Source organism: Magallana gigas, chromosome 5, assembly GCF_963853765.1.
Source record: "Magallana gigas chromosome 5, xbMagGiga1.1, whole genome shotgun sequence".
Classification (NCBI taxonomy): Eukaryota; Metazoa; Mollusca; class Bivalvia; order Ostreida; family Ostreidae; genus Magallana; species Magallana gigas.
The window spans coordinates 35,631,762-35,648,190 of NC_088857.1; the positions used below are offsets into that span (position 1 = coordinate 35,631,762).

At 34.0% G+C, this 16,429-nt stretch overlaps 1 protein-coding gene and 1 long non-coding RNA gene across 2 annotated transcripts; both read right to left on the reverse strand.

Annotated features, from left to right (window-relative positions):
- Positions 1-202: 202 nt before the first annotated feature.
- On the reverse strand, positions 203-2,351 carry LOC136275484 (uncharacterized). The gene is made up of 2 exons (XR_010714063.1): positions 2,297-2,351; positions 203-499 (listed from the first exon to the last, which is right to left on the reverse strand). It is a non-coding gene; the product is annotated as an uncharacterized lncRNA (long non-coding RNA).
- Positions 2,352-5,737: 3,386 nt separating this feature from the next.
- Positions 5,738-14,290, reverse strand: LOC117686351 (uncharacterized). Its single transcript, XM_066085220.1, has 3 exons — positions 13,474-14,290; positions 6,559-10,691; positions 5,738-5,776 (listed from the first exon to the last, which is right to left on the reverse strand). Exons 1-3 carry the CDS (start codon positions 14,288-14,290, stop codon positions 5,738-5,740), a joined length of 4,989 nt encoding a protein of 1,662 aa, XP_065941292.1.
- Positions 14,291-16,429: the final 2,139 nt, after the last annotated feature.

Sequence of the window (16,429 nt, forward strand, 5' to 3'; positions counted from 1 at the left end):
ACATGTATACCTTAAAAGGATGAAAATAGATTGTTTCTTGCTCATTTCAAAAGTAATTTTCATTGCTGGTGTTATTTAAAAGTCAAATGTACATTTACATATCCTACATGTAATCTTAATGGATAAAATTGGAAAGAGTTGGGTGATTTTTCAACTATGTAAACACATCTAAATATCTTTATAAAATAAAAAATGAAGGAAACATAATTGCATACTTTTATTGAAAAACAAATTTTCACAACAATTATATTTCTTTAAACAGCCTTAATTTTGTTTTTCATAATTTCTTATCAAACATGAACAAACCACAATAGGACATGATGCTTTCTTAAAGTTCCATTATTGTTCATGCATTATCCGATTTAATTTGAATTACCGGTAGATAGTCTGTAGAACACAAGGAATATGCATGTGGGTAGAGGTGACAGGTTAACCTCAAGAGCTGAAACCACAAGAATCAACAGGTAAAAGCCATGTGGTAACAAGAGTCTGCTTTAAGCTGAAATAAAACAATAATAAATTAGCTGTGTTAACATACATGTACTTGTACTAGCTGTGTTTACATTAACATATACATAATATTTTTGGAAAAAATACACTGACCATGCAGTGTTATAAGTATGACATATCCAAATATATGACATTAACATTTAGCCAGTACAAAAACAAAAATGTGCATATCAAGTCATAATATCATAACATTAAAATAACTTCTTGGGTATAGACATATCAGATTGAGAGAGAGCGAGAGCAGGAGTGAGAGAGAGAGAGTTTGTTTTACTTGAAGTGCGAAAGCAATATTTCAATTCATAACCTACAAAGAAATATTACCAATCCAAACAGTGTCAAAGAATAAGCTTCTGCTACGTGTATACCATGTTTTGTCAATTCTACTGGGGTTTATTGCGAATAAATTTAGCGAGGGTTTTTTTTCCTTACGAATTACATGTTTTAAAAACAATACTATGTATAATGCGCATAAAAATGAGGGATTAATAATACATGCTCATTTTAAAATTCAATGCACTTTGGATTTCTTTTACAAGATCGAGATATTTTGTCACAAAATTAAGTTGCCCTCTGACAGTTTCAGTCTTTGCCAAGATTAAGAGAGAGAGAGAGAGAGAGAGAGAGAGAGAGAGAGAGAGAGAGAGAGAGAGAGAGAGAGAGAGAGAGAGAGAGAGGAGAGAGAGAGAGAGAGAGAGATCTGAGGCACATGCAGTAACAATTATTTACATACTATGTAGATGTGATATGCATGTAAAGCTTACCTAAAATGAATCAATATGTATAAAAGATAATCTAATCTCTCAAATTACAATGATTCTGTGAAATACTTACATCTTGAGAAGACTGTTTAATAGATATCATGGAACATTGATCTAAATTCTGAGCTTGAAATAATATGAAATTTGAGACTTTTCATCTCGCACTCTGTTTTACATGCCTGTTACACAAGCAATAACCATATATAACAGAGAGCGAGACAAAAGGTCTAATGTTAATTAGATTGAAAATTTACTTTGTCAAATATATTTATTTAATTAAGCACAAGCCTGAGTTTTTTAATTTATAAATTAAGTGAAGGCGATATGGTAAAGATCTGCTATATTTAAATATTTAGGGTAAAGTTATCATCATGCAAACATGCACTCTAATTACAACATTCTATTCTTGTGTACCTTAGGACTCCCACCGCTTTTAATTTTAAATTCTTCATGCAATTTACTACTGATATCCTCTCTTCACTTGCCTCGGATAGTCTTTTAAACACCATCACCAGTCCCGTAAATTCATGTGGTCCACTTTGTTTACATGTAAAAATGGCGACTCTCGATCTCGATGTAAATTCAACATACTTGATTTTCCGAGTTCGGTAGCGTGTTTCGGAGAAAGTCTGAGGCAAATAAAGAGGCGATATCAGTAGTAAATTGCTTGAAGAATTTAATGGTACTAATTGTTTTCACAGAATTTGCGTATAAATAAGGTAAATCAGTCCAAAACTAGCGCACGTTTTTCTGCGCAATAAATATACTTGTACAATCTTTTCAATTGGTGGCACTGTAACTCTCCGGTCTGTCAATATTTTTTTCCCGGAGAGCTACACTTCTGCAGCTACCGTGCAAATACATTGGACAGATAATATTCCGAGATTCCGCTGACTCTAACGCCCGCTTTATATTGTAACGTACTTCAAAAGCGGAGGTTAGAGTCAGAGGAATCTCGGATTAGATTGAAAAGTGCAAATACTTTGAAAAGAAAAAGTCAATACGACATATCCTGTATTGAAACATACCTTTATAATCTGTCATACGTTAGTTGAGCTGAAATTTCCACTATCGACGTCTTGCTTCTTTAAAAAATGTAGACACAACGCTATCAGCTGATTGTTCGCAGTCAAAACATGGCGAGTTGAAATGGGGAATCGTACGATAATTATTTCGATTAAAACTAATAAGACTAATAAAAACTAACAACGTAATTATCGATCGAAATAACAAAATTGTATCGATAAACACTTTAATTAACTATTAAAAAACAGAGTCCGGTTTTATGACCTGCACGAATTGTTTTCAGCAGGAGTTACTTTCAGTGTGAATCTTACACTATTTTTTAAACCAAAAACACGGAATCAAAATTTCCGGAAAAATCAATATTTAAACCCCGATATCTCTGCAATGCATCACCCGATTTGAAAACGAATTTCAGTTTTGTATTAAGCTTTGCAAACTCTACAATATGCATATAATTTTGTGTTTTATATATAGTTTAATTATCAGTACGAATTGTTTTCAGTAGAAATTACTTTCAGTGTGAACTTTGCACTATTTTTAAAACCAAAAACACGGAATCAAAATTTCCGGAAAGATCAATTTTTAAACCCCGATATCTCTGAAATGCATCATCCGATTTGAAAACGAATTTCAGTTTTGCATTTAGCTTTGCAAACACTACAACAAAAATATAATTTTATTATTCGCTCAAAAAAAATGAAAATTCCGAAAAATTAAAATCACTTCCGGTTTCGACCGCAAGTGACAAAATATTTTTTTTTGTAAATTTGCCATAAGTAAATCCGCAGATTTACAATCACAGAGAATTTCAAGTCTTGATAAACAACCGTTTACTAGAAAAGTCCTGGACAAAATCACTTTTTGAAATTTTCAAAAATGACGTAACTAGAAAACGGAAGTGACTTAATGACTGAAAGTTTAAAATCTTCAAGGGACAAGTATTTAACATAATCCCTGAAAATTTCTTGCAAATCGGTTGAATAGTTTTTGAGATATAAAGCAAAAAAGAAGTCAGAAGGAAAAACAAGAAGAATAATAATAATAAACTAGAGCAAAGCTCGTTGCAAAGCAACGAGTGGGTCTCCCGTTAATGTCGGAAGTAAAGCTGGAAGTTCCTGTAAGAAGCAGAGCTCTTAAACAAACCAGTAACAAGAGAAAGTAAAATAAAAAGATGAAAAAATCTAATTATTCCTGGTACGACTTAACAAAATCCGAATGATTTTAAGTACGACTTAACAAAAACCTTCTTGATTTTAAGAACAACTTAACAAAAAAAAATCCGAATGTGTCTTAGTAAGACTTAACAATTATTTTTGGTACGAGTTAATTTTACTATTAACATTACGCTATTTTTTAAACCAAGGACGCGGAAACAAAATTTCCGGAAAAATCAATTTTTAAACCCGGATATCTCTGTAATGCATCGTCCGATTTTCAAACGGATTTCAGTTTCGTATTCAACATGAACAACTCTACAAACCTCGGAAACATTTAAAATTAAAACGAAAAATTCGAAAATTCGAAAATTTTAAAACACTTCCGGTTTAGACCGGAAGTGACGGAAACTAAATTCCAGCCTTATGTCCAAATAAAAACGATCAATGCTTCAACACAGAAAATTCCAAGTCTCTATCTTGAAGCGTTTTTGAAAAATGCCCTGGACAAAATCACGTTTTTAAAATATAAAAATTGACGTAACGTTAAAACGGAAGTGACGTTGTAGTTGAAAATTTAATATCTTTTAGGGACGATAATTGTACATAATCCCTGAAAGTTTCATGTAAATCTGTTGAAAACTTTTTGAGATATTAAGCTTTAAAAAAGTCAGAAAAATAAAGAAAAAGAATAATAATAATAACTAGAGCAAAGCTCGTTGCAAAGCAACGAGTGGGTCTTCCGTTAATGTCGAAAGTAAAGCTTGAAGTTCCTGTAAGAAGCAGAGCTCTTAAACCAATAACAAGAGTAACAAAAATAAAAAGATGAAAAAAATCGAATTATTCCTGGTACGACTTGACAAAATACGAATGATTTTAAGTTCGACTTAACAAAAACCTTTCCGATTTTAAGAACGACTGAACAAATAAAATCCGAATGTGTTCAGGTACGACTTAGCAATTATTTTTGGTACGAGTTAATTTTACTTTGAACATTACACTATTTTTTAAACCCAGGACGCGGAATCAAAATTTCCGGACATGCCTGCTTTTCCGTTATTAGAATATTTTTTTTAAAAATCAGAATACAACGTATATTCGGACGAAAGATTTTACAGAGAATATGACAAAATGTTTGAAAAACATGAACTGTTTTCATTAAAATTTGTGATATACAAAATGTACAGAATTTGCTAAACATTATGCATACCTTGTTTCTTCGATTGCGAAAAACCTTGGTTATAATCTTTTCAATAATAATCGTTGTTCAGTTTTTTTTTGGCTAAATCTTATTGTACAGTCTCAGCTTTGAAATATTAAAAGATACTACGTTTTTAATTTCGTATTTAGCTAGATATGTTGTACAAATATTTCTTATTTATTTGGAAAATCTACATTGACTTTTTCTTTAATATTGGTTATAAAACCGGTGTTTTACAGAGTCCATAAAATATATTACATTAATCAAAACCGCATTTTTAGGACATATTGATTTATAGACTGTGTTTTTTCAAAGCGTCTTGTTTGAATTGGTTGTACCTTATTTGAATAATAAGAAATGGTAATTACTAGTATATAAACATTCACGAAACTTGAGCTTAATATTGCTGTACTGGCTACCATCAATGAAGAGGCAACTTGTTGCTAATGCACATCTTTATTCAGTCATTGAAAAACTAGTATGATGATTTGTGACAATGGCATGATGATGTGACTTGATGGGACAACACGTGATGTGACTAGATGTGATTAACTGGAAAAACAAAGAAAAGTTTTGATGCTATGAATAAACAAACAAAACACACTCAACATATGACAAATATCACTCTAGTAAATATATATGCCCCGTGTTCTTGAAATGAATACTTTCACTTATGCTCTAGCAAATTAGCAAATATAACGAAACTCGTACTACTGGCAAATTACACAATTCAAAATGAATGACTATATATGTACGCCTATTGTAGAGTGCACAAAACATTGCATGCAAACAATGAAACCTTAAATTCCGACATATCATATAATAAAAACATGCTATGATACTTTAGCTTTAAATCTATATACACATTCTAGATATATCCCTTGTGCCAACATTCGAACATGTTATTTAAAATGCATCTTCACAGTTGAACACTTTTGTTTACACATTTATACCTATCGTTTATACATAACTTTTTGCACAACACTATACACAAGCAGATTCATGTAAAACTTACCAACTTAGAAGTTTTATCTCGTAGAAACAAACATAGTAAACATTGTAAATCTAAATGGTATTGAGCACAGGAACTAGGGAGAATCTAAACTGCTCGTGTCCCGCGAAAAATCCTAATAACAAAACAGAATCCATAAATCCGGAATATTCTAAAATTCAAACTCAATCCGGAAAAATGTGTATAATGTTAATGCTATAACAATTGCCTTGACAAAAATTGAAAATTGTCCAAATTTGACAAGAATCTTAAGAATATGGTAAAAGTTTGTAAAATCGTGTTTTTAATAAAGTATTCTACTGTAATCATGCCAACTCATGCCAGTATGGATTTTCAAAGAAATAGAAATACACCCTCATGATAACTGTAAAAGGTAGAAAATCTTTTTGTGTGCGCTTCAATTGAATCAGAGATATAAACATGGTCTAAAGTTGTTCCACCCTCTGTTGTGAAAAAATTCACTATCTGCTTAAACCCGTTGTGCTCCATAAAAGTTTGTATAGGGCCAGATAACTTTGTATCTTCGTTGAAATCTCCTACGAAAATGCACATTTTGCATTGTAATCTTACGGTGTCTATTAAAGATTTCAGAGATTGCAAAAATATGGTAACGTTCAATGTAGGTGGCCGATAAACATTCACTATGGCTATGTTTTTTTTCAGCAACTTGACAGCAATGCCTTCAATGTTTTCGATTGAATGATGAATTATCTGACTCTCATTGTTTTCTTTGATATAGAAAGCGACCCCACCTCCTTTTGAATTACGTAATGACCTCGTGTGTTCATCGTTGTTGCTATAAGCTTCTATTCTTGCAAGATGGCGAAATTGAAACCCATTCAAATGTAGATGAGCAGTTTCTTGATCAGATCTTAACCATGTTTCAGTTAAACAAACAATGTCCGCATTTGTGAATCTCCTGTCACATTTCATGTGGTAAAAGTTTTTATTCAGGCTTTGAATGTTATGAAGTACAACTATGGTGCTGTTGGAGTGAACTTCAAATGGTCTGTCAAGTTCCAGTTTTTTCATGTCTTTCATGGCTGATTTCACATCTGGATCAGCGTACAACTTTTTGGCTAACTTTGCTCTGTCGTTTGTTTCTATGAATAATCCATCTTTTGAAGTTACTCTCGTTAATGCAACATAGGCTTGGCCAGGAGCAAATGTTTTGTCAAGGTTGACAACAACTTTTTCAACAGTCATCCCTTGAACCTTGTGAGCTGTACAGGCCCATGATAGCTTTAATGGAAACTGCTGTCTAACAATAGCATTTGATTTCCTTACAAGAATTTCTTCTTGAATTCTTTCAATCAATACCATGTTTCCATTTTTAGTTCGCTTTCCCGTTTTTATACCGACGTTTTGACTGTCAAATATAACAGCTATAGCTGTAACGTTTGTTTTTTCTGCATCTCCGTATTGAAAGTGTGAAATGTATCCCATAACTCCATTGACTAAACCATCTTTGACATCGCAATTTCTCGTCAACATGACACGAGCATTAACTGCGAAGAGTAACGAGCTTGATAAACTGTCAGTTTTGGTTATGCACGGTTTATCTCTAAGGCAGAGTTTTCCTGAGGTTTTATCTTTTTGATAATCTTTTGCATCAATCTGTTTGAAATCTTTGCATTTCTTTTCTAGCATATTCAAATTGTAATTGTTTACCTCATCGTTAGTGGAGTATACGTGAAGAACATCTTCCGGACCATCTCTGATACAATCATTCACTGTGTCAAGTGTTTCATTTGCTAAAGGATCTTCTAAGGTTCTTGTGCGCAGCAAATTCAAAGCTCTTGCAAATGGAACATCATTGCGTTGACGCATAATTTCAGTCAATTCAACTTCTTGAAATAAATCTTGCCAATGGTCAATTGGATATGATGCATTGTCTTTATATAGTCTCTCATCTTTTCTTTGTTTTACTGGTGGTAGTTGGAAGAAATCACCGACTGCAAGCACACTAACGCCTCCAAATGGGTGTTTGCATTTTTTGATTTGCACTAGTCTTTCATGGATGTAGTATAAAAGTCTTTTGTACACCATCGATACTTCATCTATTACAAGAATTTGCAAGTCTGAGAGCTTCATTCTGATTTCACTTAAAGTTTGTTCTTTTAATGGTTCATATGGCAGTGGCAAGAACTTTGTCAAAGAAAAAACACTGTGAATTGTACTGCCACCAATGTTAAATGCAGCTGTGCCGGTAAAAGCTGTCAGCAACACTGATAAAGCCTCTGGTGACGACAATCTTTTAGAGAAAAGGCGTGATGCTTCGAAATTGATAGCTTTCACAATTTGGCTTTTTCCTGTTCCTGCACCTCCTGTTAAAAATATATGGAACGGAGCTGGGTTTTCATTTACTATTTTTCTGACACACCAGTCTCGCACAAAGTAGAACACGTTTTGTTGGATTTGATTCAAGTTTTGTACAATATTCAACATTTCTTCATTAGAGACGCAAAGTTGTTGTACTTGATATAACACATCAGCTTTGTTGAAATCACTGTCAATATCTGGTATATTTTCTACAAGATCTTCGGGGGTTTTCTGTGTTGACTTCATCATGGCACATTCATCTCTATTTTTTTCTGTCTCGGGGCATAGATTTGCCCATGCATCTTCCGGTTCTCCTATGTTTTCATACAACTCTTGAGCTTCATCTATAACACTTTCATTCTGAGCAAAGCGAGCATGATTTGTTTCCACAATTATTTTTACTGCTGTTACAGATCTCGTGCCATGTAACTTCACAAATCCTTTTTCATAAAATGTTTCGTACAAATCAAAAGTTTCCGGTTTTAATTGTGTTTCATGCCGATAGGGAAGAAACAGCTGTAGTCGAGATTGATAAAATTTCTCAGATGTTTTTTCAGCGCTAAATCTTGGATACCTAACAACTGCCTGTTTTGTTCTCGTTCTCTTTTGAACATATCCCTTAGAATTTTGAAGTTCAAAGACATTTTCATTAACCCCTTTTGGAACTTGGGATTTGGCAAGGACGCGATAATCAGAGCAGAACTCGGCTAGACATATGTTGTTAAATATCTTGTTGTCTGGTCGGTTTTCGTACCTTTCGACAATGTTTGTCATGAAAATTTCGTCATCCTCGTCATTTTCGTCGTGTAAATCATCGTTAGCATCCTTTTGTTTTCGCTTCATTTGTGAAAGGGGTTTTGTCATTCGAGTAGGGTTTTCTCCAACTGGTATGAAGATCACTTTCCTTGAAGCTTCTTTCATTCTTAGATTGCAAACTCTGTAGACGGCTTCTTGCGCAGTAACTTCTCTGTGCGTCAAATATGCAGATCCTATTTTTTTTAATGTTTGTTTGGCATCCAGATTTCCTTCTTGGGCTTCAACGTTTGTTTGTTTTAATAACATTCCCATTTCCCTTTCAGATTTAGAGATGTACGAGACGATGTATACGATGCAACTAAAAGGATCCAAAACATATTGTATATCCATATTTGCATCCCAACATTTAAGAAGACATGGGTTGTACTGATTTGTCCACAATTCATTTGGATGCCTTTTGAGGACAACTGTCAGTTTTTCTGACAAAACATTCATTGCATTTTGGTATGTGTCTTGATTCAGAGAAAGATCCTCGAAAATATCTTCTGTTGTCTCATACCCATCACAATCAGTGTGAATCTTATTCCAAACACTCAATAAAATTTCTTTTGCTTGAGACTTGGTAAGATTTGAAGTAGAATTACGTTGGTGCACATCTTGAATTTCTGCAGTTTCATCTTCATCGTCATCATCATGCTTTTCTGTTATGAATGTACGCTGTGAGGGAGGTCTCGGGAAGTTAAATCTACATTCTTTTCCATTTTTCTTGCACGACTTTGAGTGCTTCTTACTGTGTTGTTGAACATCCAGTACAATTTTTCTTAGTTCAGAGTCTTCATTTTCAGTTGGCACAGCACATGTCACGTATCTGTCGATAAATTCTGCCACCGCTTCCTTACCATCAACATCTATTTTTGGTGCGTTTTCCACCCAAAATAAACAATGCATGTGTGGCGAACCTCTTTGTTGAAATTCAACTCTTTGAAAGAAATCGGCTATTTTCCCAATAGGTTCTGACGGTGAATGAATAACATCCCGCTGAAAGATACGAAATCTATGTTCAAACATTCTAGCCACTGTAACGGGATTGCTCCGCAAAATTTCATTTTTTTCGGTCCAGTCTAACAAATCCGGATTTCTTTCATCATTGAGTTGTTTGAGTAAAGAACTTATGGCATCATTCCATCTATATTCTGCTGAAGAAAACGAGCAAAACCATGTTGGAATTCCAAGCTGTCTAAGCATAGCAAATAGATCTTTCTGAGTTGCTGACCAGTATGCTGGTGTACCTCTTATCGGTTGCATAAATCTAATTGCTTCATCGTTCCTCAACAGTTTTGACAGAGTTTCTGGATTTCTAAGCATATCTGAATTGATAACGCTCCCCTTTTCATTTTTGGTGACCGTCTTCCGAACAGAAATCTGCGTTTTTTCAATTACTTGATTTAGTTCTGACATATACTGACTAAAGAAGATGTAGTTTGTATCTTTTGCAAATCTGTTATCTGCATTCATCAGCCTGTTATTGAAATATCGAGCAAGTGTCAATCTTTTATCTCTTTGTTGATCAAATGAGAATTGTCCTGATGGAAAATGGCAAGGGAATGTCTTTGCTTCGTTTCCTTGTTCTTGAAGCATCCGTACTGGATTATTTCCTTCTGCAGGGGCAATATTGAAGACATCATCAAAATAATGGTCCAAAACTTCTTGTGCAATATCTACAGGTTGGAGACAGCTGTCTACAGCTATTTGTATCTGTTCGGAATCTTCATTCAGTGTTTCTCCTTGAACTTGTTCAGTATCTTCATTTGATGTTTGAATTTCATCTCGTTCAGAATTTTCATTTGAAGTTTGAACTTCATCTTGTTCAGAACCTTCTACATTTTCATTACTCTCAATGTCTCTATTGATAAAGATTCCAGCATACCATTTGTTGTTTTGTTTTAAGTAGTCTAGTGCAGTGAGAACATGAGTTGGGTTTATGAATTGATATTCATAATAACTTTTGTAGCTCAGTTTCCTCTTTAATTTTACTCGAAGCAAAAGGTTTTCATCCTCTTTTAGAGGTAAAAATGTTGCTTTCTTCAAATTAGATGGTACACAAACAACAGGACCATGAATATTCTTCTGCCCACCCTTTGGAAGAGCCATGACTTTCATGAAAGGTATATGTAAGGAAATCAAATGCTGTTCCAAATTGTTTAAGCGAGAAAGTTCCTCAGGGACTGGCTCAAGGAACATGTTATTAGCTGATGCTTCTGGAGGGATTTCACCACTCATTATCTTTCGGTGACATGTATAACATATCCACATTGATGAGTTCGCACAATTTTCTGAGCACGACGTTTTACATTGATGCAAAAACGTATCTTTGATACAAGCACCAGCCACTTCTCTCGATTTTTCACTCTTGGAATACACGTCTCTATTGCACATTTGTACTTGATTTTGGAACAACAATCGATGACAACAACAGCATGCAAAATCTGGACCCCGAGCAGTATTTTTTTTGAACAGATTTATAACTTCTTCAAAGTTTTCAAGTTTGATTTTTTTGTTCAACCTACTTTGCTTGGACTTTTGTATCTTCTTTTTCTGAATACCTGGACTAGAGTGGTAATAACGCTTGCTGTTTTCTAGGGACTTCGATCTGAAAGTTTCATCCGTTTCGTATTTCAATGAACTACTGCGAAGGAGTTTTTCTCTGAATTTTTCATCGCATCTATATTTCTGAATACTCGCTTTTTTAACCCTCTCTTTGTGAGCATTGATCATCCAAACGATACTTATTGATACTTCTTTGTTTCACATTTTCTTTGTGTTTTTCATTCAATTCATACTTTTTTGAGCTTCTCATTTTCATTTGTTGTCTATGTTTATCATCGGTATTGTATTTCTGAGTACTTCTAGTTTTGACGTTTTGTCTATGTTCGTCATCAGTTTTGTACTTCAGCCTACTTTTTGTTTTGACTTTCAGTCGATGTACGTCATTGGTTTTGTATTTTAATGTACTTTTTCTTTTGACATTCTGCCTATGAACACTGTCAATTTTGTACTTTTGCTTGCTCTTCTCCACACAGGTAGATCTATATACACTATCTTTCTTGTACTTTAAAACCGCCTTTTGCTTAATTTTCTCTCTGTATGTCGGATCAGTTCGATAGTTAGAGTTTGCTTTGTTCAATACCTTTTTTCTGTGATCAGGGTCATTGTATTGTGCTCGACTTTTGTTCTTACTCATGAGCCTAGCTTTGTCCCGAAATGTCTGATCATTCTGATATTTTGTTTTATTGCTTTCTTTTAATGAGATTCTGAATTTTTCATTCTCTTTGTACTTCAGTGAGGCTTTCCAAAGCTTTTGATTTTTGAAGTCTAAATTTTCGTTGTACTTTTTTCGATACATTTCCCTTTTGTATTGATTTTTTTTATTTCCTTTTTCAATTCTTGATTTTCGACAACTTTTATCTACGTACATGGAGTCGAGTTTGCTTTCGCTTATAACATCAACCATTAACTCACCAACATCAAGGACAACTTCATAATGGTTTTGATTTTGGTGGTTTAAATATAAACCATTTCGTTTTGTTCTGAGAGATGCACAGACATTTTGTCCTGAGAACTTGAGCCAATTGCCATTTGAAAATGTGAAAATATCGACCGATAGCATATGAGCTAATGCAAAAATTTCGATTTCCGTTGCCCAATTCCCTTCTTTCTCCATTGAAGACACGTGGTTTTTGACTGACGCTTCATTAGATCTCAAAAATGATTGAAATTTGTTTTCATTCTTTAGAATGTGATTGCATATTGCGCTGCGAACAACATGATGGTGATTTTCTGTACTCGTTAGACAATATGAGACTGCTCTGAAAAAACAGTTTCCATCTCCAGTGATAGGTATGGTTAAATTAGGGATTCCTAATTCTTTATTTGGTGTTTCAACTGAGGTAACTTCTATCTGAGCATATTGTATTCCTAGCTCAATGCAGAACTCTTCCTTTAAAGCATTTGATAGGGGACAAAATCGAAATCGGTTTTCTTCATTACGAATAAATACAATTGCATCATCATCACTATCACCATCGCAATCTGTTGTATTCTCACATTCATTTTCACCACTTTGCTCTGTAGAAGTACAACAAACTTTCTTTTCTTCTTCCAACTTTTTTGCACGGCATATTGCCCCTGTTATATTGCATTCAACAATGCTCGAAAACCCCATGGAAATGGCAAGCTTCTGAATATGTTCTAATAATTGCTCTACATTTTGGAACAAAAGTCTTGTACTTTTCCCACTACAACTAAATAAGCCTTGTGGTGATCTTGAATGGGAGTCAAATGTAAAATAAAATCCATTTGTTTTTCCAATAAGAAATGTATTTCCCCCAAAGCACACAAAACACCCATTTGATTCTAGCAAAGCAATTTGTAACGCCTCATATAGATGGTATGCATTGAAGTCAGCATAGCATGGTTCATGACCCGACAAATTTATAATACTTGCTAACGTTGAATTCGTTGTGAATTCAAATGCCCTGTTGAAACACTCAAAGTACTGGGGTAATTCATCTACCAATAAATATCTACTATGCATCGAAGAACTTCTCTGCAAAAATGTGTACAACTCATCACCTGTTGCTAGTATCTTGTTCATATCCTGTGTAGTCCAAAGTTTGCTGCTTTTAAATTGTTCAAAAGCTAGACCAGCTAAACTGTTTGCAACACATTGAGTACCTGCATTGTCACCAAACATGGGATGTGCCTGATGGAATGAACCTTGAACAGATGTCTGAAAATTTGTGTCATTTACATTACAGTCAATTTCATGCATTTGAGTACATTCACTATTTTGAACAAAGTATCTCTGATGATTGTCAACATTCTCATATACAGTTTCATGTGCATGTCTCATAACGTTTTCCTTCATGTAACTATTTTCAGCTATGTCAATCTCATTCTCATTCAAAATTTCATCTGCATGTTTTACTTCCTTTTTTTCCATGTCACAAGACAAGTTTACATTGACCAAGTCAGTACTATTTTTACGTTCAGAAGCCGTTTTTAACACTGTCTTTATTTCCTCATCTTTTGATATACTGCTAGACCCTCTTAGCACAGAAGAGTCCAGCTGCGCCTGACCTGCTGGGCAAGGCTTAAAGCCTTCATCATGCCCAGGTACCCTCGTTGGAGTACAAACCCACGCTGGGGAGTCAGTGGACGGTGCCTTTGTCACGTTTTTGACAAACAGACGACTTCCCCGAGGAGATGGCAACCTCGGGGCAGGTGGATGCATTTTCACTCGAGGCGAGGCCTGCATCCTGGCCAGGGGTTTTTCCTCTTTAGGTGGAAACCCCATCAAACCAAACCCTGGAAGATTACCAGGGGGAGCTGACACAGCTCCGTCCATTGACCCGCAAGGGACAACAGACTCTGTGGTCTCATTTGGTGGTGTGACGGCAGAGGAGCAAGCATTCTGTTGTCTTTTCAGTCTCTTTCTCAGCTTGTCTTTCTGGCGACTACGCTTATCATCAATCCTTGCTCTCTTTGGCATCTAAAATTATATTTTAAAAAAATCAAAATTTCTATTGTTGTCTCCCCTTATGAGATGATTGGAAAATGGAATAAATTTAATTAAAGCTAGAGCAATTACCATAAGAAAATATCTCAACATTTGGGATTGCCATTTGTTTCATATTGAAATACAGTTAAACCTCATTATCTTGACCTAGATAGGATTGGTTAATATCTTCGAGATATCTGAGTATTCGAGATATTAAGGGTAAAATACTTAAAGTTTAAGTGTTTGGGACTAAAACATCACTTCGAAATATCCATTGTATTGGAGATATTGGTGTTCGAGATACCGAAGTTCGACTTAATGCCTTGTACATAATGTCCACAGGTTTTTGCTTTTTTCTTCTTTCTCATGTACTTAACATATAGGGCCTACATATGAATATCAATTTCAACAAGAGACATCACTTGATAATCATTAAAAACAAGATATGTGTGAGCAAATGCTCACTAGTGATAACCCCACTCTGATGTGAATATGCAAAATAAGCAAAGTTGACATTTAACAGTGGTTGTCATCCGATTTGTACTTAAATACCGATATATCCTATGATATAAACAAATGGTGTGCTAAAATTTATCTTAAACATAAACAATAAATAGTTGCTGAGAAATCTTTGATGAAAAAATACATCTCACAATATGGCATGCCTAAACAAATAGTGTGTTAAAATTTCAAACTCCTGCAATAAATAATAGCCGAGATATCTTTGATAAAAATTTACCCGGTCGACTAAAATTAACAGTGGTTATTTAACAGGATGTTGACGTCCAATTGCAACAAATATATATCCCACCGTATGGCATGCCTAAACAAATAGTGTATTCAAATTTCAAGCATCTGCGATAATTGCTGAGAAAAATGCGACATAAATTTTTGTTACGGATGGACAGACAGACAGACAGAAACAGAAGGGTATAACAGTATACCCTCTTCTCTGTTGGAGAGAGGGTATAATTATATCATGAATTTTAACAATAACAACCTTCAAGTACAGCAACTCTCAATTTTACAAAAATATTGACAGGTACTTTATCTCAAACTGCCCCTTGCTACCTTTATATTACAGTAACATTCTCTGAAAAGTCATCTTGTCTTAAATTTAAAAAGCTTATGCTATTCTGAGAAAAAGTGTACCCCATTTTGCCTATTCCATTGATATTTAAGAAAAATATGGTTATTTATGTGAACCCACTATTTCCACTTCCCTCAATTTAACACAGATAAGATTCATAGGACTCTCCATAAATAAAGCATCTTTATCCAATCTTTTAGCAGTCAATTGTTGTTCAACCTCCTTAAATAGGAAATCTTATTTCAATACTACATACATGTACATGATATTATCATGATAAAAGCATCACATCACTTTGAAATAACCTTACAATTTTACCCACCTCCATCTTTTGATTTTCATAAGCATTAGTTTGAACACTTAAATCTAATTAAGGTAGCTCCATACTCGTAAAATTCTCTGAGGAAAGTTGAAAAACTGAACTGATTTCGACTTAATAGACTTAAATGTCATCAATTGTTAGAAAAAATTTACATGTCATCACACTTTTTGAGATGCCACATAAACATAAACTAATAAAAGCATATTTTAGCATCAGAAAACTGTAAATTTTTTTGTCAAAAGTAAAATCTTGTAGGCAGAAATTTGTTTTTCTTGTTTAATTTTAATGTCAACGTTATCAGAAAACAAAAATTACAAAAATATTTTAAAATTAATCATTGGAATAAGAAAAACTATAGCATTTAGACATACAACTGAGAGAAAAGTCAGAAAAAGAGTTATTTCCCCTTTGCATAGATAAAATATATAAAATTGGAAATTTAGTATAAAATTAAGTGCGAAAATATCTTGAACCTACCAATAATTCTAATTACATCCATGTGATTATATTCACAAAAAATAAATAAAACTATCTTGCACAATATTTAAAGAATTCAAAGTTTTACAAAAAAGTGTGACATCAAAGAACACTGGATCTACTTTAATATAATGAAACTAGCGTTGCAATTTCCTTGAGTCATGTCTCATATATATTTGAAAACAACCATCACTGATATTGAAAATTGATCTTTTTTGGTAAATGGATAATTTGTTGCATT